Raw genomic sequence first — 24064 nt, 5'->3', positions numbered from 1 at the left:
GCTCTTTCTTTTAGGACTTAGCTGGTCAAAGGGAGATTCTCAAAAGAGCCACATAAATAGTTGATTTATAAAGGAAGCAAGGTACAGTAAATTCATAGAATAGTTAACTAATCTTCTCCAGTGAAATTAAACTTAAATGGATGAAAAAAGGTTAAAAACCATTTCTAGCCTCTGATTATTTCTGAGATTTTTACATATGGTATTTTATATTTGCTAAAGTTTTCCCTAAAACCAGTCTACTTTATTTTTTTAAATTTGTTTTTAATGTTTGTTTATTTTTGAAAGAGAGAGAGAGAGACACAGAGCACAAGCAAGGGAAGGGCAGACAGAGAGGGAGACAGAATCCAGGCAGGTTCCAGGCTCTGAGCTGTCAGCACAGAGCCTGATGTGGGGCTCGAACTTACGAACTGCGAGATCATGACCTGAGCTGAAGTTGGGCGCTTAACCAACTGAACCACCCAGGCGCCCCAAAAGTAGTCTGGTTTAAGAATCATTGTATCCACATATCACAAAGAGACTGAAAAGCCACCCCTGATTAATTTATCTTGTTTTGATTACCTTGTACTTTCATAGCACTTAGATACTCATTAGATAAACTGTGCCAACCTATGTTTATTTTTTTTTCCTTGTCAGTGTTTTTATTGCAGTGCTTAGAGCACAATAGGAAGAACTTATCAAAAAGCTTATTGTTTAAGTTGCCTAAACATCAAACAGTAAGGCTTTGGCAGATTGAGCTGTTAGAGTGCAGTGTTTGAAATTACAATGAATCATCATCCAAATCAGAATAGATTATAACCTCAACTGAGAGATTTAAGTTGCCACTGACATTGTAAGCACCGTAATTGGGACTTTGTCTCTTGTGACTCAGTGCCCAACTCATCATAGGTACTTAGTATGCATTTGTGAAAAAAATGAAGTTTTCCTTCCAGAATTTGGATTAGACCTTTGCATGTTTGTGTTAATATCTTATCTCCAATAATTTTTAATTCAGTCTATCAATAGATACTTAGCATACACCATGTGTCATGTACTGTGCTTATTGTTGTAGAAGATGCAGGAGTTCTGTGAAGACTGCTGTCTAAATAAAGGAAAAAAACAACGTTTGTGCAATTGATAGTGAAATATGGTATCCCCTCTAAGGGGATTCAGAGAAGGGAGAAGTCAGTGTTGCCTACCGGTGAAACTTTCTCAAGTAGAAGATGACCCTCAATTAGAAGACCCCTGTATTTAGATGAAGGGAAGAGGGAGCCTTTCAAGCAAAGAGAACAAGAGCAAAGGCACAGATGTGGACCTGAATCTGTGTGCAGTCAGACTATGGTAGTGGGAGTTGGTTCTAGACTCAAACCCCAACCTGGGTTATATAGTTCAAGGCAAGTGCTTTGACAATTTTTCCTTCTTTTTTAGGTGGTCTTGGGCCCTTTTTCTCTTTAGACTCTTTTCTCCCCCCTTTTGGAACTTCACTGTGGGGTTGGTGTTGTACGGTGGGGGGGGGGGGGGGGCGGGGGGAGCCAAAGTGGGGAATGCAGATAGGCATGGAATAGATTCTTTAGGCCTGCTACTGAGCATCACAAAGCATTACTTGTAGTTTCATGGAGTCAAACCCTGTTCTCCAGATTAGGAAAGTATAGGATTGGCCAGGAAGCCTCAGCTAATAGTGAAGAGTAAAGCTTTATGTGGAATGTCCTCTGTATTTTATATACTCCTTGGGGACCGAATAGGATACCATGGGGCAGCTCTGGATCCCAGCTCTTTGTTTCCTTAGAATCACCACTGCAGTACAGCTGAGAGAAGAAACCCCCAGGAAAGGTGAAATGAATATACTAGTGGGGAAGGGCCCTTTTTATGAGATTGAGGTCCCAGAAGAGATGGGAATCACTGGGACCCACAACATAATTAGAAGGGTTACCAGCAAAGAGGAGGAGAGAATCATCTTCCTTTGAGTCTGAAGACAAATGATCATTTATTCTTCCTTTATATTTTTTTAATGACTAATTGTGCCAGGCATGTGTTAAGTGCTTGGATTACAGTGGGGAGCAGGTCAGGCTGTTCTCTGCTCTTGTGGTGTTTCCATGTTAGCTGTGGAGACATATAGTAAACCAACCCATAGTCAGTGCTAGGTAAGGAATTGAAATAGGAGAGTGGTGGGGTGGTTATATCTGATTGTCAGTTCCGAGTACACCTCCCTGAGAATGTTCCCTTAAAAGGTGAGATAGAAATGGTAAGAAACTACCAATATCAAGGTTAGAGGAGGAACCAGCCAGTGTGCTCAAGGAACGGATAAAAGGCCAGTATGGCCTTATCGTGTTCCAGGAGAAGGGGGAGTAGTAGGAGCTAGGATAGGAGAGGCAGGCAGGGCCACATCACTGAGTGTTTTTTGTAAGCCTGAGTAAGAATTTGGACTTCATTAGAAGTTCAAAGGGAAGCCACTTGAGGGTTTTAAATAGGGGGGGCTGCATGATCAGCTGTTGTGCTGGGAGTGGATGGGGGTGAGGGATTAGGAGTGGAGAGATAGTAGAAGGCACCTGTATTCACCCGAGCAATAGAGTGTAAAGCGTGATAGTAGAGGTGGAGGGAAAATGAGTCAATTCTTGATATGTTTTGGAGGGACAGTCTGTAGGGATGTTCTGATCAACATGGATCCAGGAGTAGGCTGGTAAGGGGAAGATAGGGCTCAGTAGCACCTAACCTTTTTCGTTGACTACCTGGGTGGTGGCAGTACCACTATTAATGGAAAAGAGAATAGACTCATTGGGTGGAGGTTGGGGGAGCAAAAGTTCTGCTTTGGCCCTTTCACTTTGAAATGTCTTTAGATATTCAAATGTCATTAAGAATGACATTTAGAGGGTGGGTCAGTTGGTTAAGCCTCCGACTTGGGCTCAAGTCATGATCTTGTGGTTTGTGGGTTTGAGCCCTGTGTCGGGCTCTGTGCTGAAAGCTCAGAGCCTGGAGCCTGCTTGGGATTCTGTGTCTCCCTCTATCTCTGCCCCTCCCCTGCTTGCATTCTGTCTTTTTCTCTCATAAATAAATGAACATTAAAGACATTTAGACACCTTGAAATGTCTTTAGACATCCGAGTAGGCAATAAATAATGGTTATTGAGACTAGAATAGTGGTAGTGGAGGCAGCAAAATAATGAACTAAAGCTTGTGGTTCCTGGTTAGTGATTTAATTTATATAGAAACAGTGTCGCAGGCAGGCGAGGTCTGAGGACCCAGGTGGGGTTCTCCAGAACCAGCCAAGAAGGTCCTTGACTTCATTCAGGATGGAAACCAAATGTAAGCCAAGAGGAAATGAGAGCAGTTTATTGAAGATATGTAGAGAAAGCAGATACAGAGAGAGCAACTGGGAGACTCTGAAAGGAAAGTAAGTCTCATCTTTGTTTGAAGCCTGGGGTTTTTATTGAGGGTTGTGTCTTCTCAGGCATCCAGGAACATAGACAAGTGTTTAGGTGTCCTCCATAAGCCACTTGTGCCCTAGGGCCACAGTTCTTGGTGGATCAGTGGTCTTGGTCACTCCTTAGATGGTGTCTATTGTGCTGGAAGACTCCAAAGAAATCATTAACTCCTTGGCCTTTACCGGGAGGACACATTATCTGTTCTATAAGATGTGTATGTGTAGGGGGATGTGGGTCCTAGCAAGAACAGAAGCAGGAAAAGGAGCAAAACAAGCAGTTTTTCATAGGGTCCCTTTAGTTTTCCTGTCTCAACAGCATTTAAAACCCATGGGGCTGGATGAAGTCATTGTGATCAAGGGTCAGCAACTGTTCCCACTGGCCAAATCTAGCTCCCTGCCTGCTTCTATACGGCCTGGGAGCTAAGAATGGTTTTTACATTGTTTAAATAGTTGGAAAAAAAATAGAAAAGCTATAATATTTCAGACATGTGAAAATTCTATGAAGTCCAAATTTCAGTGTTCATAAATAAAGTTTTGTTGGAAAGTAGCCACACTTGTTCATATGTGTGTTATCTGACTGCTTTCACACTATGAGGCAGAGTGGTTTTATAAAACTTGCAAAGCCTTACATATTTTGTATCTGACCCCTGATCCAGGTGTATGCAAGGAGGAGGTGGCCTAGGGACACATCCAGGTCTTATCAGCATTTAATTATGTATGGGCAGTCAGATGTTGAAGTGCAGAAGAGGGAACTTAACTTTTACATCCACTTTCTCAGTTGCCAGCCAGAAAGCAAGGCTGGTGATTGGGGCTTCAAGAATTGCATAATTGCGACTCTATAGTAAGAAGAACACATCCATCATATCTTCTGTGAGGATTAGAGAGACCATGGGATTCATAAAATAATTGTAATCTTTTCAAAATGCTTAGATTTGAATAGGATTTTATCTTTGTGATTGACTCATCTTGATTGAGACCAGATAAATGATGAGCAGCTTAAGTAACTGTGGTCTTCAGACCAATATTTTTGGTATATCATTGACATATGGCTCATGCTCTGAGAGTAGTATAAAGTATTTGGAATCAAGATTGCGATGGAAAATAATGAATATAGTATAGACATTAATATAAAACTATAGCTTTAGGTTTAAAAGGTATAACTCAACTCTGCATTATTCCTTATAAGGAAATACAATTTATAGAATGTATTTCAGAGAAAGCCAGAAATTCCCCCTACCCCATTCCATTTGCTTAAGAAAATCTTTTAGCTAAGGTAATGGATCAATATAAGAGGGCTCAGGGGAGATGATTTCAGTTTGTATACATGTAAGAATACAATGTTAATCAGTGAATTTGGTTCTTTTGTAGGAACATACATTGATAGGGTCAGCAAATTCCCAAGATATCCAGCTATGTGGAATGGGAATTCTTCCTGAACATTGTATTATAGACATCACATCAGAAGGCCAGGTTATGCTGACTCCTCAGAAGAACACCAGGTAATGTACTTTAATTAGTGTTAATGTCACAATCTTTAAGAGGAAGAAAGGACACTACTTGTGGATGCTTGGCCTTTGCTTTTTAAGTTCACTTAATGAAGATATTCACTTCGTTACCAAGGCCTTTACATTTAACTTTTTAGTAGTTCTTAAGCCATGTTCCCTCTCTATACTCACCCTCGTGGCCTTATTTAAATAAGGCCCTCATCAAAAAAAAAAAATAAATAAAAAAATAAAGCCCTCATCATATCTTGATTGGAACCTTTTCTCCTGGGTCACTCACCAGATAGCCGAATGGCTTTCTACTATTTTTGATACAAAATCTCTTACATCCCTCCTGTCTGTCTCCTATTCCTCTATGTCTGCCATTCCTTTGGGCAGCTAATTCCTGTTTGACATTCAGGGTTAAGCTCTGTCATTATCTACTTTGGGGGAATTTCCTGTTTGGTCTAAGTGAAGGGCCCCTAGTACATATTCCCATACACCTTATGCTTCCTGTCAACACTTTGTATTTTTGTGGTCTCTTAGCCTTTATTACCCCAATGGACTATGAACTCATTGAGGACAAGGGCCCTTCTATTTTTGGTTCTCTGTCCTTAGTATGTAATAGAAGACTAGTATATAAGTGCTCAGTAAGTAATGGATGAATGAAGAGGTGTACCATTATATAAATTAAATGTTTGTCAGTTTGTTTCCTTGGGCTGTGTGTTATATAATGACCCATAACTGTTAACTGATTTATATTGAATTTCCAAATGTTGGACCATTTCATCCTGTGATACTGAATAATCATTAATATCATTACTGATTTTATCCACAAAGTCTTTAAATATTGGTAAGCAATCAAGCTCATGGTGAAGGATGCAAATAAGAAAGGGGAAAAAAAAAGAGAAGACACTGGGCCTGGCACTCCCAGTTAGGGCATGCCATTCTCCTATTAAAAAATCAACCTCAGGCAATGTTACTCTGAGGCTGTGATAAATAAGACAAAGCAGGCCACATCATCATTTTGTTTCAGCACAGACAAAAATCAAGGTCACTCTGCCACACACCAAATACCAAACACCTTCTCTTGGTTGAGGTGAGCGATTATTTCTTCACTTGTCACATCTTCATCGGAGTCTCCCCTCCATAGATAAGATTTTTTGAAATGCCCGATCATACAGCATCCAGCACATACAGCACCCCATGCTGTCAGAGCCCTTCCCAAGTCATCCAGCTAAAGCCCAGATCCTGCCACAGTCCTTCCCAGCACAGTCTCACTGAGATACCCTGTGCTTCCTGGGGCTGTGTCTTCTCCCTGTGCATGTTCACCACAGGAGTGCTCCTCATGGTCTTTGGGTGGAGGACACAGACACAAGTCTTCCAAACTCCAGTTCTCACTTGAAGTTTACAGTTGGCAACAAATACTGCCATTCGTTTCCTCGCTTTGTTTATTTGCAAGAAAATGCCCAAAATAACACTTTGTGTGTATGTCTTTTGCTCATGACACCCTTCATTCTTTGGTATGAATGGACACAGTGCTTTTTATGTACTTCCCATTTTGTCACCTGAAATGTTTAAAAAGTTGGGTACTCAGAGTCAAGAGTAAAAAAAAAAAATAGTAATTTTTACTGCATCATCAAAGACATTCTCAAAGGAAACATTTTTTAAAAATTGTGAGTGCATGGCAGTGAGTAGTCCAGTGACTACTAGAAATGTTTGGTGCCACTGCCTTGGTTTGTGCTAAAACACCAGCAGTTTTACTCATTTGCTGGTATAAATGACACAGTGAAAAAGGGCAGGTTAGCATTATTATAAAAATAGCTTTGATCTTGGGAACCCCCCAGAGACCACACTTTGGAAACTGTTATTGTGTTCATGCTTTTATTTACTAATTATAGCTTAACTGCTGTAGCTTTTAAAAATAAGCCTCTATATAAGTTTGCCTTTAATTAAACTCCTCATTGTATTTAAGGAATTTGTGTCATAAAAGCTAAAATCTGCTAATTTTAGTAGGTTCCCTCTTGTTATATTTTTTGAGCCTCGAGATTTACATAATCAGACTATAGGAGGACCAATTACTTCTAGTGTTTAAAAACCCACATGGCAAGTGAAATCTAGATACAGAGAGTAAGATTTTGTGTGTATGCATATACATAAAAAGTAATTAGCAATATAAAGCCAGGTAGTGCTTAGGATGGCAAAGAAACTAAGATACTATAGGCTGGGGTGATGAGCAGACTTTATAGAGGAAGCCGAAACCAGCTGGGCTGTGAGAGCTGAGGACTTGGGGGGAATGGAGAGGGACAGGAACTCTGTTCTAGTTTGCAGGACTGGCTGGTATAAGCCTGGCTTTGAAAGAAGAGTAAGTCAGCCATGTTCAGTGGACAGAACATAAACCTTTTGTTTTTTTGCCTGGAGTTGAGAATTCACTGGAAAGGGGAAAGGAGATAAAGAAGGCTTCCTTTTATGGGGCCTTGAGTATCAAGTTAAAGAACTTGACCTTTATCCTGTATCTAAGCAAATGAGTCCTTCAGCAGGAAGGAGGCTTGATGAAACTGGTATTCCAGGAATATCAGTCTTATCGTGGTATGCATAATTTTTCTGTTTATTTCCTGCCTCTGCAAATTCTTCCCTTCATATCCTTCTGTTCATCCATCTGTTGAACTCCATTGTCAAGATAAGCAGTCAAGTGGACCTGACAAGTCTTTTATATATTGATAGGATATGAATGTTTTTTCTGTGCTCTAGGAAGTTACAGAAGATTTTAGCATAGGTCTCATTTATTATTACTGATATCTGTAGATATTTCTAGATTCTAGTTGGTTGATTGGCTCTTATCCATGTAGATTGGACATATTCAATTTGAGTTGTAATGTATATGCTACCAGCTTTTTATTATTGGCTATAATAGTTCCATACTCCCTAATATACTATATAACAAATTTGAAACTTTGAAAAGTAGAGGATAATAATATATTATACTTAGTACCATAAGCTTTTTAGGTAAATCAGCAAAGAAGTAAATACAAATAATGAAATTTACTGGGAATCAATTTGGGGAATTGATTATTTTATTTTTCCTGGTAACTACATCTCTATGGTATAGTAAAGGAGAAAACGTTGATAATCATTGTTTGCATGTTTGACCTCTTCTCCCCACAGAACATTTGTAAATGGCTCTTCTGTATCTAGTCCTATACAGCTACACCATGGGGACAGGATATTATGGGGAAACAACCACTTCTTCAGGTATGACATTATTCATGGCTCTTAGAGATTGTTGAAGATTGTACTCTGAAATAGAAGAATATATATTAGGTAAACTTAGCTCCATAAAAATTAGACATTATTTTGTGTACATATATATTTATTGACTGTATATGGTTTGTTCACTATATGGTTTGAGCCTAGAGGCATATGAACCCTATACTCAAGGACAATAAGGAGTTTACTTACTTATTTTTCCCTTTTCATTTCCCAGTGGAAGATGATTGTTTTGCCATCTGGTATAAGAATTCATTAATTTTTTTTCTGACATGCTTATTTTTTTATCTGTTTATTTTTTATTGGAAGAGTAGTACTTTTAGTTTCCTTCTTCATGAAATAACATTTGTATTTCATTTAGGAATGTTTTCTGCTGCAAGTAATAGAAAACTGAACTATTAAAATGACTTAAACAGTTTGTTCACTGACAGAATAAGAAATCCAAAGGTGGATGGTTGGTAGCATTGGCTAAGCCTTTCAAAACTGTCATGGTAGAAGTCTTGTCACTGTTTCACTGTCTTGGCATTTCCCTGTGGTCTGTGGTCTAAAGATGGCTACACCACTCCAGGCATCGCAGCATCTGGGCACATATGAAGAAACTGAGAGAGATGGGTGGTGATACTAGCCCTGTCTTCTTGATCAGAAAAAGCAGAAATCTTCCAGAGTCCCCAGCAACCTTCTACTTTTGTCTCATTTGCTAGAATTTGCCTGTCACCTGTAAGAGAGGCTGAGAAAGTGTGTGTCCCAGGACTGCACACATTATTTCCCATAGAAAACTGGTGTTGTATTGCTAAGGAAGGGCGGACTAGAGATTGTACAGAATTAGAATCCTGCTGTGTTCCTCTTCCTGTCACTGGTCACCCTGCTTGGGATATCAGCTGACTTTTCTTATCGCTAATGGAGATCCTTTGCTTGTAGGCCAGTCGATATTTTGATTACTGAGGAAAGGGTAGAGGGGTACAAAGTATGTGGAAAATATTTTTCATTTTTTTCCTTCTCAAACTAAATCAAGTGGAAATTGCTTGGCTTGGTTTTCAAAACCTTCATAGTTTGGGATAAATTGATCTTTCCAGCATTATCTCCCACAATTCCTGCTATAGACATTTTGTGTGCCCCTGTGTTGTTTTATTCATAATTTCTCCAGACTATGAGAGTTTCCATTTCTACACCTCTTCTCATGCTGTTCCCACTGCCCTAATGCCCTGCTTTCTCCTTATTGTTTAAGGCTTGCCTCAGATGACTTCCTACTCTGTCATCCTTTCTGTTGTTATCACAGTGTTCCTCAGCTTTTCTTCAGCACCTCGCTTGTTACAGTCATGTGGCCAAGTCATGCTGTCTGTTGTAACTATTCACACGTATGTGTATGTATTTCTACTAGTAGAGGATAAACTTCCTGGGTATAGTAATTGCCTTACACTTACATGGTGCCCCCTTGGCATCTAACAAATACCAGTATTTAATGAATGGAATGAATACGTGCCTATCTTTATTTTAAAAATAATACTCTTTTTTTTTCTCCCAAGACTGAATTTGCCTAAAAAGAAGAAGAAAGCAGATAGAGAGGATGAGGAACAAGACAGCTCCATGAAGAATGATACCAGTTCTGAGCAACTGGATGTAGACGGAGACTCCTCCAGTGAGGTGTCCAGTGAAATCAACTTCAATTATGAGTATGCACAGATGGAGGTTACCATGAAGGCTCTGGGTAATAATGGTGAGCAGATCTGTTGTGCATTTTAGAATCTTTTAAAGTTGGTGGAGAGTTAAACATGTTTGTGACTGAGACCTTTTAAATGTTAACCAAAAAAGGAAATCTTTATGTTATTCCCTGCACTCTATTCTTTTGTGTCTTTGGTTTTAATTTATTATATAAACTTTTCATTCTTTCAGCCTTGATTACAAATCACTGCCAACTTTATTCTTAGTGGTAGAATTTCTCAGATTTGACACTTGACTGCCACTCTTAGGTTATGTGTAGAACACACAATAAGACCTGCTTTTTCTGGATGGAAAACAGTTCGGCATATATCTAACAAGAATAGATGATATGATGAGTAATTGTGAGTAAGGAAAACTGAGTTTATTCCAAACTGTCTTCAAGAATCTTCTTTTACTAATTAGGGTGACAAACAGCATAGCAATATATAGAACAGCATTTGAAATATATAGTGTTGTACAGTCACCTTTCGTTCATTATTTACCTTTTTAAAAAACCCTTGTTTAGATCCAATGCAGTCCATATTGAACAGCCTAGAACAACAGCATGAAGAAGAGAAACGATCTGCATTAGAGCGCCAGAGGCTTATGTATGAACATGAATTGGAGCAGCTACGAAGAAGGCTGTCTCCTGAGAAGCAAAACTGCCGTAGCGGGGACAGGTTTTCTTTCCACTCACCCAGTGCTCAACAGCGACTGAGACAGTGGGCTGAAGAGAGGTAGGTGCATAGGGCCTTTATTACACATGCACAGCCCGTACTTGTTACTGTAACCTGCCCAGGTCAGATGCAGGGTGAAGAGATCTAGAAATTACTTGAAAAAAAGTTAGATTAAAAAGAGAGTGTTACAGCTTAAGAATCATTTGGCATTATCTTATTTTTTTCATTTTTGAAAAAAACAGGAATTACCCATTTATATTGATTTCTTTAAAGTTGCCCTTGTTAGGTACTGCCACATTTTAGTTTGTATGGCTTTTGGATTGAATAAACAAATATTTGTACTTAGAAGTTATACTTTATCATTGTATTATACTTTAGGTTCTGAAGCTTGGGTAGATGCTTTTTAAAAAAAAAAGAAAAAAAAAAGAAAGGTGGTTATCTGGACTCATTAGTTCAGGTAGGTAAAGCATGGTGCTAATGAGATGCAGATTGCAAGTTTGATCTCTATATGGGCTAATTAGCGTTGCACTAAAATGTCTCATCCACGGTTACAGATTGTACTTAACTAACCTCTTGCCATTCCAAGTTTGGTCTGCAGACAGGCAGCATCTCTCTCAGGTGGTGATTGATAGAAGTGTAGCATATCAGGTCCCACCCCAGCACTCATGAGTCAAAATCTTCAGTTTATCAAGACCCCCAGGTGACTTGCATACACAGTCAAGTGAGCACTGTCCTAATCAACGGCCAGCTTGTTACACGAGCGTGTGCCTGTACGTATAACGTAGCCCGGATACAAGCGCATGCATGGGTCGGTGTCAGTAATGTATTCCCTGTGTGCAAAAGGCAGTTGTAAAGCTTGGTTCGCAGATTGGCATTTGTGTATTATGTAGTACATAATATTCTGATGTGCTGCTTGACGGTTATCCCCCCCCCCCTTTTTTTTTTAAAGAGAAGCAACACTGAATAACAGCCTGATGAGGCTGAGGGAACAAATTGTTAAAGCCAATCTGTTGGTGAGAGAAGCTAGTTACATTGCAGAGGAACTGGATAAAAGAACAGAGTATAAAGTAACCCTGCAGATTCCAGCCTCCAGCCTGGATGCCAACAGGAAGGTGAGGTTGCCATTCATGGAAGAGGCAAAGATGTCATTGGGGACATTGTCTATTTCACCAGTGTTATTAAACACCAGTGGATTTGCCTTCTCCCCACCTGTACTTTCTGCAGTCTGTATCCTTTTGTACTTGCTCTCCGCTCTCCAGTAGAGTTTATTTGCTTTTAATTCTCTGCCTCTGTGCATATATGTCCTTTGTCCACAAGAATATCCTCTCCACCTCCACCCACCACACTCTACCAATTTATTTCCCTCAACTCCCTTTCTTCCAGTTTGTTTAAATGATTTCTGAAAAGTCTTTCCTGATGAATCTTCTGAAAGTGGTGTTTCCCTTCATTTTGTTACCACTGTACAACCCTCCTCCCTTAACGTACCTGTTTATTTTACATAAACCATGTTATTTCCACTTGCTAACAGATTGCTCTGCAAAACTGTTTATTAGTTGTCTCATGTGTGTATTCATGGTCACAAATTTTTGTGGTATAATGTAATAAGCTTAATAAAATATAGAGGGAAGTTCCCATCAGAGTTTTCTATCCTTGCCATTCAGGTGTTTTCTTTGTTATTTAGGTTCTTTTCTAGCTCTCAATCATGTTCATATGTAATTTTTATGATAGAATGTTATATTCAGAAAAATATTTTGAGGGTCTGTGTGCTTTGTTTCCCCTACAGTATTTGACACAGCAGAGGTTTAATGAATCCTTCTTGGGTGTTCTAATTTGATAGCAAGGACCACATCTATCTTTTTCTTGTGGCATCACAACATCAAGGTCAATGATTCCACAGAATAGATATTTGGCAAATGTGATACTTAATGTTTTTAGTAATATAGGTATTGTGGATGTGATACATTCATTGCTTTATGGAGACTTGCATTGTTTAAAAAAATTTATTTATTTGAGAGAGAGCATGCACACGCACATACAAGGGAGGGGCAGAGAGAGAGAGAGGGAGAGAGAATCCCAAACAGGCTGCATGCTGTCAGCACAGAGTCCGACATGGGGCTCTAACTCACAAACCGTGAGATCATGACCTGAGCTGAAATCAAGAGTTGGACACTTAACCGACTGAGCCACCCAGGTGCCCTGAGACTTGTCTTTTGGTATATATTCTGTGAACTTAGAACTTTATTTTGCTTGTTGGCATCTGTAGGGCAAACCATGGGTGCAGTGGGACTCAGACAAAAAGCAGTAGAGGAAAGCTAATCTTGGGCAGAAGGTATAGGGCTTATATTCTTCTAGAAGACTGAGCAGAGCAAGGTCTTTTTCCATTCTGTAGTGTTTGAGTTGGAAAAACAGGAACAGAAACATTTTTCCCCCATTAAGCATGACTCTCTGTAGCTTTTTCTGTGTATCCTGGCTCGGACCTTGTTGGAAAGATCAACCCTGTCTCCAGGCAGCCAGGTCAACACCTAGAAGTGATGCAGGTCATTTTGGGCATCCCTCTCTCCCAGACACCTGGGAGTATGTTCATGGGGTATGTGATGGCCGGTAGAGATGATGCACATTGCTGGTGTTGAAGCAGCCATCGTTAACAGACGGCTACTAATCTACACTGCTATCATAGATTTACTAGATTAGTATTTTCAGATTTCACCTGGAGAGATGAGCTTGACAAGAAAGTATTTCTTAAGTAGAGAGTCTCCTTAACTCAGGCTGGGCCTTAACTCTTTTATCCAACAAAATCTTTTGGTTTTGGTACTTGAAAACTCTTCATTTCACTTAATGTCGTGTCCATGCTGTGTGCACCGTTATTTGTTCTGGTCTTACTCCTGACCTTGTACTCGCCTCTTTCTGGTGATTTTGGTGAGAGGCAGAAATTTCTTTTTTTTTTTTCTTTTTTCCAATGCTTATTGTAATTGCAGGAGGGCCAAGTCTTGATGCTTCAGCATATTGCTGGTTGCCATTTCCTCCTGGTTCTAGCATTCTCTGCCTGTAGTACCACTCTCTGCAGATCACTGATGAGCTTTTTGTATTGATTCCCTGGTTGGCTGAGTATTAGGTAGGGGAGTCTTTATAATATGAGAGAATGGTAATTTTTGAGCTTCAGAATTCTAAAATCTTTGTTTCATCATGTAAATTCTGTTTCTTTGAAAATGATTATACGTGGGATGTTAAAGTAACATGGGTGTATTCACAGTCCCCTAAAGTTCCGAGTAGACATATCCAAAGAGTTGGTAAATTATCTGGTGACTCTAAATTGATGAGTAACTGATAGATACATCTCTCTGGGAGAGATTCACAGGGGTATTTTTATTTTCTACTTTGTGGTTTTAAAAACTTTTTCTATATTAAAAACACATTGCTTTTTTAAGCTGGAAAAACTTCATTAAATTCTAGGTTTTTTTCTGGTGAGATTCATATAACATAAAATTAACCATTTTAAAGCAAACAGTTCAGTGGCCTCTAGTGCATTCACTGTGTTGTGTGACCAGCATCTCTATCTAGTTCTATACTGTTCTTTTAAATTCTAAATTTTAAATTCAAGCTATGTGAATTTTTACGTTGGTGTCATTTGTTGCCTCCAAATGGGTAAATGGGATTCTTTTCATGGTTTGCTCTTTTAAACATTTTGTGTTTTGTACCACATTAACATACTACCCATTCAAAAAGATATTTAAATTCAAACTTGAAAGTAAAATATCATTTCTTGGCTCTCCATCCCAGCAAACTTTCCCTTCACATTCAATGCTTATGACTCTTTTTCTACCCACTGGGACTCTGATCATATGATGGTCTGAATAAAACATTTTTAATATCCAATTAAACATGATTTAGTCTGTTAGGTTTTAGATTTAAATTTATATCCCATTTACTATATGAATAATATACTATGTAAATTTACTTTGTAAATTACATCTAATTTATATACTTAAATTTAAATTTTGATCGCCATTGAATATAATGGCATCATATTAAGCTTGTAAGGTTTCTGGGAAGTTTTGCAGTGAACTGAATAGAGGATGATAGCAGCTTTAGTTTGGGTTGATGACATTTGACTGGTGGGTAGAGAATGGTCAGGGTTGACTTCCGTGATGGATATCTTTGTGTTTCACATGGTCACTCTTACTGTTTTACAGCGAGGCTCTCTTCTTAGTGAGCCTGCAATCCAGGTGAGAAGAAAAGGAAAAGGAAAACAGATTTGGTCTTTAGAAAAACTGGACAACAGATTGCTGGATATGAGAGACCTTTATCAGGAGTGGAAGGAGTGTGAAGAAGATACTCCAGTAAGTTATCTGAGAAAAAGGACTTAACCAGTAGTCATAGAAAGAATCACGCAGGAAGGAGCCTAACCATTTTAGGGAAGAATTGTTCATTTTTCTAAAATAGTAATCCTGTTTCTAGAATAATACTTATTGTAACCTTCTAAATTGTTTTGCTAATCAAGAATCTTCTTTCCTCTCCTCATTGTATGTTCTCTGGATTACTTGTAGAATCTTCTACATTCCATTCTGACATCTGTAGTTGTCATGTGTGTCTGGTCCTGTGCAGGACTGTGAATTTACTTAGGACAGAGACCAGGCCTTATTATCTCTCTTCCCACTTCTCCACACATTTAACCTTGCAAATAGTATCCTGTAGTATCACTTTTTTGAGTACAACATCAGTGGTACCTTAATATTTATACCATTAAGAGCAGATTTTGAAGGTGTTTTGATCCTAAAGTGGGTGATGTAGAGCTGTACTCTGGAACTTTCTCCTCAAGTTGCAGGTTTTCCCATTTAGGTCGGCCATGTACTTGTGCATATTTAAAACAGAAATACATGTTATGCATATTTATACAACTTTCAACACTGTTGGTCTTGTTTCCTCAGAGTTGTTTACTTCCTTAGCATCTTGTTTTTAAAAATAAATGTTTATTTTTCCAGATTGTCATAAAAAATGACTTTATAGTTAGATGGCATTTTTTCTTAAATTTTTTTTCTTTTCTTCTGTATTTCTCTTGTATGTCAGCCTAGAAATAAAACAACATTAACAAATTACAAAAAAGCAAACCACTCTTGCATATGGGGTCAGCTCTCGTTAAGCAGCACCATTATCTTATGGTTTGGCAGGAACAAGTGGAATAGATATGAATGACAACTGACGAGCACTTTTGTACACTCGACTTCTTTTTCTAGCCAATATGTGTTCTCTATTTTCATGGCAAGATTTCCACATAAAGGAGAAGAAATAAAGTAATGATATACTGAGATGGCTCTGTCATGGGTGAAGGATGCTGATCCCCATTCTGATGGGGATGAGGAAGAGGGAGTGGGTGTGACCCAGTGTTGTACTTAAGCTGAGTTTGATCACTTTCTTACTGGCCATGAAAAGGTGGTAGTAGGTTGAATTAATTTGTTTAAAATTTTTTTTGAATGTTTGTTTAGTTTTGAGAGAGAGAGAGAGAGCGAGCATGAGCGGAGGAGGAACAGAGAGAGAGGGAGGCACAGAATCTGAAGCAGGCTCCAGGCTCCAAGCTGTCAGCACAGAGCCCGACGCAGGGCTCGAACTCATGAGCTATGAGATCATGACCTGAGCCAAAGTCGGACGCTCAACTGACTGAGCCACCCAGCCTCCCTGAATTAATTTATTTTAAGTGATTTCTGAAGTTGTGATGTTCCAAATCTCTTTAAAGGTCATACGGTCCTACTTCAAGCGTGCTGATCCATTCTATGACGAACAGGAAAATCACAGTCTCATTGGGGTGGCGAATGTCTTCCTCGAGTCCCTCTTCTATGATGTGAAGTTACAGTATGCTGTTCCAATTGTCAACCAGAAAGGAGAGGTTAGTTTTCTCTTTTTGCCTTATACCCTGCAGAGAAAAGTTTAGGAAACATTACAGTGGTGGTAGTACATTGTTGTGACTCTTTTTCGTCAATAATAAGTGTTATTTATGTGTATTATTATTACCTGTGTTTCCATCTGCTTGGTGGTGATTATTCCAAGTACTTTGAGGAAAAGTAACTGTTAGAACCTACACTTCTAAATTCTCATTTACCATTAACCCAACCACCTGACTCTAAAATGGGAGAAATAACAAAATCCCATTTTTCTTCTCTTGTTATAGGTGGCAGGTCGGCTGCATGTAGAGGTGATGCGAATCAGTGGTGACATTGGGGAAAGGATTGCTGGAGGTGATGACACCACAGATCTCTCCTGTGATAAGGAAACCCAGGAGAATAGACTTGTGTGCATGGTAAGTCCCAGTTTCATTTAGAAGTAATGGAAGTGTGGTGGATTTTGAGGATTGTGGGTAGTTAGACAATAAATACAGTGTTCTCTTTTGAATTTTGAAATACCTGTCTCTAAAGAAATCTTTAGTATTGGTATTCTGGAGACCATATTTCATCATATATACTGATTTACCAGTTAGGTCCTTCTACTACCTTCCTCTTTGAAGTTTCAGATAAGTCACCTCTTTTTCCGGGACATTCTGCTCCAAAGTTATATGGATTTATGTTTATGTGAACTTCTCTGTAGAGAAACAAAGTTTTTTTCACATGAATTTCTTCCTCCTATTGGACCTCTTGACTTCTGCTGATGCTAGAGATTTACTCCAGTCTTGGTTCTGCTCCTAAGCTCCTATTATATAGAAGTCACTCTTCATGTGTTTTTCCATGTGTTTTTTGTTCCCCTTACCCATGTGCCTTTGTGTATGCTATTCCAGCATGTGCTCATCCCAAACTCTGCTCTTTCTGGTCTTTCCATGCATACAATTCAAGAGTATTTTTGAGTGATATCTGTTAGACATTGTGCTGAGAACATAAAGATGAATAAGACAGGATTTCTGCTGTCAAGGAGCAACCTGTGTAGTTTCTGTTTATGTGGAGGGGGACACACAAGAATCCAATATCGTGTGACCCAAGTGCTCTGAGAGAGGTTGAAAGAGTTGCTCTGGGACATAGAGAAGAGGTAATTAATTCAGAGAGTAAAGTCTGAGGAAAATTTCTGGAAGTGAGACTCAGAGTGAACTTGAAGTGGGGGGGGGGGGGAAGCACGTGATATAAACCTCTTTCTCCATAGGGTACTGTCGTATTTTCATGGGTAATAGCTAGGTAGGTCTTAAGTAGGTCATTACATTCCTGAACTCCTACCCAATTGGTGTAGTTAGTGCCATCTCTGTCACTCATTAGGACAATGAAAAAACTCTTACACATTTCCAAACAGTGTGTTGATCCAGTGTGCCATTGGTTGAGAATCTCTGTAGGACCCAGTTAAAAGGGTTTTTGAGGAAGAGAAATCCACGAGGATCATAGGACCAGTGTATGAGTGAGAAGAAGGCCATTAAAAGGTGAAATGAAGGAAGGCTAAACTTAACGTGTATTTCATAATCCATCCTTAGTCCAGTTCCGTGTCTCAGTAAATATTGGAGTTAATACTGAAATACTAAATTGGAATACTAAACACTGAAATACTAAATACTAAAATTGGAGTTAATACTGAAAAGAGTAAGTGAGGCATTTGCTGCAAGCTATGGGGAAGCTACTACAGCTGTTAAAGATGTGCTCCTTTCTATGGGTCTTTGTATGTATTAAGAAGGCCTCGGATGTTTAAGTCAGGTGCTTCAGAATGTGGGGGAAAATTCTTAATTCACTAAAAGGTTAATCCTTACTGTATTATTCTTGATTCTAGAACATTTTCTCTGAGGTTGTATGATTATCAAGGGTGGAGACATAGACTTGATGACTCCATAATGGCTCCTTTTAAAAGTGATGGACTAGTAAATGCAACTGTGTAAAAGTTTACCATTAACAGATACAGTTTCATTTGAGAAAGTCAGAACTGAAAAAAAAGTAGTATATAGTGGGTAACATAAGCTTTAAAAAAAAAAAAGAATTTAAAATATTTTCAGATTTTTTTTTTAATGGAAGATATCAAACATATAAAAAAGTAGTGAGAAAAATGTTATTGATCCCTATTTACCCTCCCTCCACATTATCAACTCATGGTCAATCATGTCTGACTCATACACCCAAGCTGCTCTGTGCTGTCTGTTTCCCCTGGATTATTTTGAAGCTATTCCAGACATCATATTTCATCTGTAATAGTTTAGTATATATCTCCAAAAGAAGAGTACTTAAAAAAATAACTATTATACCATAATCTAAAATTAATACTTTCTTAATATCATGATTTACCCAGTTTCCTTCATTGGCTTGTGTATTGTGTCACTTAAATCTTAATCTTTAGATTTAGATCTGAATCTAAAGTGTCACTGGCCTTGTGCTGGCTTGCTTCCTCTCATTATCTCTCTCTCTCTTACCCCATAGTTTCTTTATTGTAGAAACTGACTTACTGGTCTTGTATTATCTCATAATCTAGATTTTGCTGATTGGTATTATTGAATGTGTTAAACTGGTAGTTAGATATGAAGGTGATAATATGGGGAAGGGGAGTAGCAAGGGCATTTTATAGGTGTTGGTGTGTTCTTCCATCCGCAGTCATATTATGTCTGGTTTTCTTCTGGAGATGTTAGCAATTAGTGATGATTATTACCTAGATATTTCATTAGGAGTTAGAAAAGAATGATACTATAATTCTATCACCATTTGTTAGCTAGAATTCTTCTCTAGATTCTTGGGAGGGAAGCAAACCATAAGAGATGCTTAAATACAGGGAACAAACTGAGGGTTGATGGGGGCATTGGGGGAGAGGGGAAAATGTGTGATGGGCATAGAGGAGAGCACTTGATGAGATGAGCACTGGGTGTTGTATATAAGTGAAGACGGGAATCTACCCCCAAAACCAAGAGCACACTGTGCACACTGTATGTTAGCTAATTTGACAATAAATTATATTAAAAAAATAGAACTCTTCTCTAGATTCTAGAGAGAATCTTCCTATTATATCAGCTATTTTGTTCTTCAGGGATACAATTTGTATAGGAAAGGCAGGGTAAATGTTGCATTCTTTTCTCCTTTTTTTAAAAAACTAATTTTCAGGGCGCCTGGGTGGCTCATTCGGTTGAGCGACCGACTTTGGCACAGGTCCTGATCTCACGGTTTGTGAGTTCAAGCCCCGTGTCGGGCTCTGTGCTGACAGCTCAGAGCCTGGAGACTGCTTCCGATTCTGTGTCTCCCTCTCTCGCTCTCTGCCCCTCCCCCACTCATGTTCTGTAGAGACAGAGCTCTGTCTCAGAAATAAATAAACATTGAAAAAAAAAATCTAAACTAATTTTCAAAATAATTAATTGGTTTTCCTACAAACTTACAAAAGTGGCCAGTGAGGTGTTTGTTGTTTTTTTTGGGGTTTTTTTTTTTTGGCCAAATGTCATTGTGAACTCTTTGATTTAAAAATATTTGATGTGTTTTGATCCATTGTATTTATTACCTATATTGAAGCTCAAATTATCCCATCTTTGGCCTGTGGGCTCCTCTTCAGTTGTCTCTTGAGTCCTTTTGACACAAACGTAACCCTCATAGACTATGCTACAAGCTTTCTTGCTTCCTGGTATGATGAATATTCTAGTTTCATTCTGGACATTTCCTCTCCCAGAACTAGAATCAGCTATGTCTCCAAGGAACCCAGTTCCTTTCAGTGGAAAGTGTTTTTTAGAGACCATATTCTAAGCATATAATAGTCTTTTGTGTAAAATGAGGAAGACAGACTATATGACAATAAAATATTGGTGGGAAAAACAAATCATTCTGGGACACTTAACAATAATAGGTATCGCCAGCTTATAACAGCAGTCTAGATTTATTTTTCTATGATGAAAGATGAGTGTGCACATATTCACATATTGATGTTTTCAATTACATTAAATGAAATTAGTGTATTTTAAAACCCCAAACAACATGTCTTCTGACATTCCTGGGCTTTATAATAAACAGTGGCAAGTCGAAATCTGTGGTATTCTGACACCTTGTGGTGATTTTGATTTCTGTATGTAGAAACTTAAAAAGCAAAAAGACCCCAAAACTATGTTCTGGATGCAGGATATTCCTCATTCCTGGTATTCTTCGTTCCTGGCAGTCTTATTCCTGATAAGTTGCCTTTAGGATATAGTTCAGCATATGAAATCTTTTTAATTTATTTCAACCTTAAAATTGAGATTGATTTCTAAGGGAAAAAAATTGGCTTTCCGATGGAATTTAATCACAAAGAATAGTATCAAACATCTGTCCACTCAATGCTTTGATGTGTTTTCATTTCATTCCATTAATATGGTCAGTACTCAGGCCAGTATCATTAGGTAGCTGTCCTGTTTCACATAGGAGAAGTCTCAGCCTGAGAAAACCAAGAATTTAATCTGTTCAAAAGCAGAAGCTAACATGTGACAGAGATTTTTATTTAGATTTATGTTCTACAGAAATCTTGTAATCTTCTCAAACACCATATTGTCTCACCTTAAAGAATATAATAAAAAAATTTTAAACACTTAGTGAAAAAGCGATGGTTTTTTAAATTTAACAAAAAATCAATTGCCAAACACTGATTGCTCTATTGGGTTTAGACGAATAAAATGCATTAGTCAATCTGTCTTTTTTGTAGCCTATCAGGGGAATTGCTCTCTGAATGTCTCAAAATCTTGTTGCCATTGTAGGGAATAATGAATAATAATGGAGTTCTCCACCATTGCTTACCCCTTATGTACCTGGTATAGGAGAAAATAGTCCTCTACTTTGCATGATATTCTGTCTTATTATTGCTTCCTGAAGTGTTAAGATGATTACATTTGTGGTTGCTGAACTATACCAACTTCAGCCACATATTCAAGTTTATTTTTATTAAATTTATTTACTGGAGACACAGTACATCATACAACATGCAGGAAGTGACTAAGTGAAAAACATAATAAATAATCAATGCTCAGTCATGAAAGTCAGCCCCTAATCAATTATAAAATCAGAATTTAGTTTTGCTCAATTAATTTTAGAATTTAATTTCTGTCATAGCTGGAGGAGTTTTAGAATGTCACAACTTATCGCAAAAATTCCAACTTAAAAATCAACTTGACACTGCCTGCCAAAAGAAATATTTAGAATATTTGACTGTTTTAAAATCCATTATGGGCATTTATTCTTGGCACATTTGGGTTTAATTAGACATACATTTCTTTCTTTCTTTTCTTTTCTTTTCTTTTTTCTTTTCTCTTTTTTCTTCTCTTCTCTTTTCTTTCTTTTATAGTAGGCTTCATACACAGTGCAGAGCCCAACACAGGGATTGACTCATGACCCTGAGACCAAGACCTGAGCTGAGATCAAGAGTTGGACATTTAACTGGCCAAGCCACTCAGGCACCCCTGATTAGACATATATTTCTTTCTTTTTTTTTTTTTAATTTTTTTTTTTAATGTTTATTTATTTTTGGGACAGAGAGAGACAGAGCATGAACGGGGGAGGGGCAGAGAGAGAGGGAGACACAGAATCGGAAACAGGCTCCAGGCTCTGAGCCATCAGCCCAGAGCCTGACGCGGGGCTTGAACTCACGGACCGCGAGATCGTGACCTGGCTGAAGTCGGACGCTTAACCGACTGCGCCACCCAGGCGCCCCTAGACATATATTTCTAATTGCATGTTGTTATCACAAAGCCCTGCACTCCTACAGTCCAGGGTGCATTTCCTTTGATTCATCTCTTCCCTGAATCTGTGTGGAGGAGGCATTCAGTAAGAGTTGGTACAGAGACGGTCAGCATTCACCATCTTTAATCTCCATTTATCCCTTCAGATCTTCAAAGTGTACATTCCCAAGGCGTTTTAAATTTTCCAGAAAATCCTCTAGTAGCATATAATATTCTACTCAAGAACCTTATTCTTTCTTATTCTTTAAAATATCAAATAAATGTTTTTCGCCCTTTACTGAATATTCCTTATTGTCATGGATGCTGATTTCTTTCTTCATAAATCATTCTTAACACTCTTATGTTCTTATGACACATCCATAGTTAGCCGAATTCATATCATTGAATGGTGTTGATGTTGAGAACCTTCTTTTTCTCAGTTAATTATAATTAATAATAATAATATGATGATGATGATGAGATTGATGGTGATGATGATGTAGTTATAAGAAGCTAGAATTGCTCTGTAGATACTTGAAAACATCCAAGTCAAGGTCATGTTACTCTTTTGTCAACCTCTCACTAAATATAATAGTTGTCGTCACCTTTTCACAGATGCAGAAATACAGTCCCCAAGTGAATGGGGATTTGGTCAACAAAAACCAATAGTTGGTGACAGAGTCAAGACTGGGGTCCATCTCTAACTTAGAGTACTTGTTGCACCTTTTCTGAGTTAAAAACAAATAGAGCCTTCCTTTTCCTTCAGGTTAAAATACTTCAAGCCACTGGCTTGCCACAGCATCTGTCCCACTTTGTGTTCTGCAAATACAACTTCTGGGACCAACAGGAGCCAGTAATTGTTGCACCTGAAGTTGATACCTCCTCCTCCTCTCCTGTCAGCAAGGAGCCTCAATGCATGGTTGTCTTTGATCACTGCAATGTAAGTTTGTTTTCCAGACTCCGTCAGCATTTAAATACTTAGGTAAAAACAAAACTGTAAAGTGAGCAATATTCTGTTGAATAATTTGGTATCAATATATATCTTTTTAAAAAAATTTTTTTATATTTTGAGAGAGAGAGCACTTGCAAGCAGGGAAAGGGCAGAGGGAGAGGGAGAGAGTCCTAAGCAGGCTCCATACTCAGCAGGGAGCCCTACTCAAGGCTTAATCTCACGACCATGAGATCATGTCCTGAGCTGAAATCAAAAGTCGGATGCTTAACTGACTGAGCCACCCAGGTGCTTCTTCCTTACAGTTTTCTTAATAACATTTCTTTTCCATAGCTTACTTTATTGTAAGAATACAGTATAGGATATACATAACATACAAAATCTGTGTTTATCAACTGTTTAGGGGTGCCTGGGTGTCTCATTCAGTTAAGTGTCCAACTTTGGCTCAGGTCATGATCTCATGGCTCGTGAGTTCAAGCCCCGCGTTGGGCTCTGTGCTGACAGCTGAGAGGCTAGAGCCTGCTTCAGATTCTGTGTCTCTTTCTGTCTCTGCCCCTCTCCTGCTCGCACTCTGTCTCTCTCTCAAAAATAAATAAACATTAAAAAATTTTTAAAAACCTTTATGTTAGTGGTAAGGCTTTCTGGTCAATGGCAGGTTATTAGTAGTTCAGTTTCGGGGGGGGGGAGTCCAAAGTTCTGTGTGGAGTTTTGACTGCACGGGGTTTTGGTAACCCTTGCGTTGTTCACGGGTCGGCCATATATACTCTTCTCAACGGAATCCATGTGTTGAGTTAGAGTACTGGAGAGATTGTCATCTAAAAATTGTAAGAAACTAGTGTTTTTGAGAAAATGAAGATAGAAAAGAGACAATGATGAACTTCATTGAACACCTGATGCCCTGCTAAGCAGTTTATATTATTCTTCATCTGATCTTTACCACTGTTGTATTTGATGATAGTGCTTTTATTGTTTTAGCAGCAGCAGTCAGTTCAGAGAAGTCAGT

General features: G+C 38.5%; 1 protein-coding gene across 2 annotated transcripts in view; it reads left to right on the top strand.

Moving 5' to 3' along the window:
• The window catches only part of KIF13B (kinesin family member 13B), a 201031-nt gene that overhangs the window by 103857 nt on the left and 73110 nt on the right, over window positions 1-24064 (top strand). For both annotated transcript variants that reach the window (XM_027069655.2, XM_053216665.1), the window contains exons 14-22: window positions 4762-4892; window positions 8040-8126; window positions 9665-9855; window positions 10366-10576; window positions 11466-11628; window positions 14707-14853; window positions 16245-16394; window positions 16677-16805; window positions 22879-23052. In XM_027069655.2, the coding sequence (XP_026925456.1) occupies window positions 4762-4892; window positions 8040-8126; window positions 9665-9855; window positions 10366-10576; window positions 11466-11628; window positions 14707-14853; window positions 16245-16394; window positions 16677-16805; window positions 22879-23052 (1383 nt within the window). The remainder of the gene's footprint in view (window positions 1-4761; window positions 4893-8039; window positions 8127-9664; window positions 9856-10365; window positions 10577-11465; window positions 11629-14706; window positions 14854-16244; window positions 16395-16676; window positions 16806-22878; window positions 23053-24064) is intronic.

This window comes from Acinonyx jubatus, chromosome B1 (genome assembly GCF_027475565.1).
Source record: "Acinonyx jubatus isolate Ajub_Pintada_27869175 chromosome B1, VMU_Ajub_asm_v1.0, whole genome shotgun sequence".
NCBI classification, from domain to species: domain Eukaryota; kingdom Metazoa; phylum Chordata; class Mammalia; order Carnivora; family Felidae; genus Acinonyx; species Acinonyx jubatus.
The sequence above is the reverse complement of the archived record's forward strand: the minus strand, read 5'-3'. Positions and strand labels throughout refer to the sequence as shown.